The sequence below is a fragment of the Mandrillus leucophaeus genome, unplaced genomic scaffold (genome assembly GCF_000951045.1).
Source record: "Mandrillus leucophaeus isolate KB7577 unplaced genomic scaffold, Mleu.le_1.0 Scaffold814, whole genome shotgun sequence".
Lineage (NCBI taxonomy): Eukaryota > Metazoa > Chordata > Mammalia > Primates > Cercopithecidae > Mandrillus > Mandrillus leucophaeus.
Genome location: NW_012108853.1, coordinates 863,750 through 866,586, shown reverse-complemented (window position 1 = coordinate 866,586; position 2,837 = coordinate 863,750). Strand labels below are relative to the sequence as shown.

At 39.1% G+C, this 2,837-nt stretch overlaps 1 protein-coding gene across 3 annotated transcripts in view; it reads left to right on the top strand.

The window, feature by feature from the left end:
* DHX36 (DEAH (Asp-Glu-Ala-His) box polypeptide 36) overlaps nt 1-2,837 on the top strand; it is a 54,221-nt gene that overhangs the window by 22,144 nt on the left and 29,240 nt on the right. For all 3 annotated transcript variants that reach the window (XM_011967880.1, XM_011967881.1, XM_011967879.1), the window contains exon 9: nt 2,577-2,658. In XM_011967880.1, the coding sequence (XP_011823270.1) occupies nt 2,577-2,658 (82 nt within the window). The remainder of the gene's footprint in view (nt 1-2,576; nt 2,659-2,837) is intronic.

The following is a 2,837-nucleotide window of genomic DNA, read 5'->3' as shown; positions in this document are numbered from 1 at the left end:
CCCAGCCTATAGTTCAGTGTAGCCATCTCCACTCACGGCGACCTCCGCCTTCCAGGTTGAAGTGATTCTCCCACCTCAGCCTCCCAGGTAACTGGGATTACAGGCACACACCACTGTGCACAGCTAATTTTTGTATTTTTAGTAGAAACACAGTTTTACCATGTTGGCCAGGCTGGTCTCAAACTCCTGACCTCACGTGATCTGCCCGCCTCAGCATCCCAAAGTAGTGGGATTACAGGCATGAGCTACCACGCCTGGCTGGCATCAGTGTTTTTTGAAGATCCCTGGGCAGCAAAGTTTGGGAATCTTTGTCTTTAGTGTTTGAGCCGTTTTGATGGTTCTGTTACCTGATTTTTACTTTCCTTTGTTGGCTTCCATTGCCTAACATTTAAATATAATTTCCCCCAGGCTTCTCAATCATTTATGTTTTCACTGTGCAAACCTGTTTATATCCCTGACTGTAGTTGTATATTTTCACAGCTTTCAGTAGTATAGCTTCAGAACTGAAGCTTCTCCTGATCTTTGAACTGGCTTTCTACTCAGTAGTAGTCTAGTACCACAGATGCCTTGAACCTAACATTTCTCAAGCCTAAATCATTATCTTATATTCTCCCACCAAAAAAATAAAACAATGTTTTATACTTTATACTTTACTATATAATGGTTAATTATCCTCCACTCAGTTTTCTAACCTATAAATCAAAAGCTAGTGTGTATCAGGCAATTATATACCAGGGTATGGCAACTGTTTTACACGCTGAGTAACCAAGTTAATCCAAGTCATTTTGTATTTGCCTTCAAACAGACACAAACCGTGGGAACTTTCTTCTTGAACATGCCTTTTCATTTTTATTTCTTTGCCAAGGTCCTTATTGTCTCTCCTGTGCTATATAATAGTTACTCTTTTGGTACTATATTCTTCACTCTTAGGATTGCTGCCATGTATTTTCCTAAAAACAATTTGTTCATGTGAGCTTTCTTCGGCAGGCTCCTTGCATATGTGATACCTCTTTAAGAAACTGTTAAGAGCCTTTTTTGGTTTGCCATGGCTATAATAGAGCACATCAGCTGGTATGCCTAAGTTACTGATTCCCTCAGCATTCTGACCACTGGCCTTTTGCTGCTAGCAGACTTCTCCAGGAGCTTGTGTAGAATTGTATTTGTATTCTTTGATGGGAAAAAGACTGAGAAGCACAGCCCCATAGGATCAGGTTCAAATTCCTTAGCTGGTCATTCCAAGGCCCTTTACAGTGTGTCCCCATCCTCTTTTCTAGCCTCATTTCCCAGTCACGTGTCCTATGGCCTGCTTGTGCTAAGTATACCATTCCATAATGGTATATTTAGCATGCCATGCCCTCTCATTCATGAATTTGCGCTGTTATGTTTTCCTTCCTCTTAGACCTTTATATGTCATCTTCTCCATCCTTTCATTTGTAAGCTATTGATTATATAAGAAAAATCCCAGCTTCATTGCTTGTTAAGCCTTCCCTAATACCCCTCACAGACTTGAAATCTTTTTTTTTTTTTTTTTTTGAGACGGAGTCTCGCTCTGTCGCCCAGGCTGGAGTGCAGTGGCCAGATCTCAGCTCACTGCAAGCTCCACCTCCTGGGTTTACGCCATTCTCCTGCCTCAGCCTCCCGAGTAGCTGGGACTACAGGCGCCCGCCACCTCGCCCGGCTAAGTTTTTGTATTTTTTAGTAGAGACGGGGTTTCACCGTGTCAGCCAGGATGGTCTCGATCTCCTGACCTCGTGATCCGCCCGTCTCGGCCTCCCAAAGTGCTGGGATTACAGGCTTGAGCCACCGTGCCCGGCTAATAAATGTTCTTGTCATCAGCATTATAAAAGTCCTTTAAAATACATCCCAGTTAAACTGAAAACCATGTAAGGTTAGTTGGGGTAGGTGTTATTGTTGTTTTTTTAAAATGAGGCTTCTAGAACTAACATTGAGTACCTTACTCAAATGTATGCACGTCATATGTAGAGCAGTGATACCTGCTCAGATATTTTGACCTCCCATGTGATGTTTGATTTTTCAATGTGTACTGCTTGTTTTCCTTGTTATGAAATGTAAAGAGCATTTAAATAACAATGCTGAAGGGATTTTTTTATTAGTAATTTTGAAATAGTAGCAATTTATTTGTTTAGGTCTTGTTTTGATTACTTTTCTCCACTAATTCTGGGTGCCACAAGTAGTAATGCTTATCTGGAATTCAGTAAAACTTCGATATTCTGGATATTCTGTTATGATACCATCTGGGTTAATGATGAAGAGAAAATAGACTTCTAACTAATGGATTTTTAGTTCAACTTAAAACTCTGTTCTTTGGTATTCTGTGTTATTTTGTAGAACTGAGATGTGTGTACAGTTTGGTAGCAGTAAAGTGGTATTGAGTGAAGACTAGACTGCTGCTTTTTATTAAAGTAGATATGGATAAATAGGGTAGAACTGTAAAAGCTACAGGACCATTTTCTGGAATTAATAGTAAGTAATAGAGTCATTGTCCTATTTACAGTATATTAATTTTTTTAACATTTGAGTACAAATTTATGCTTATATTTTGTCTGCCGTGATAGGTAACTGTCCAATGATACATATACCTGGTTTTACCTTTCCGGTTGTGGAATATCTTTTGGAAGATATAATTGAAAAAATAAGGTAAGTAAACATTAGAAAATAAAAAACATTAAAAAGTACTAATATATCACTTTTCTTATGTCAAACTTTAGTCTCAGAAACCCACCATTGACTACTGCCTTGTAAAAAATTTGCTGGGAATTAGCTATACTTGGCTGCACATTAAAATTACCTGGAGCTTTTTAAACTCCAGATGCCTG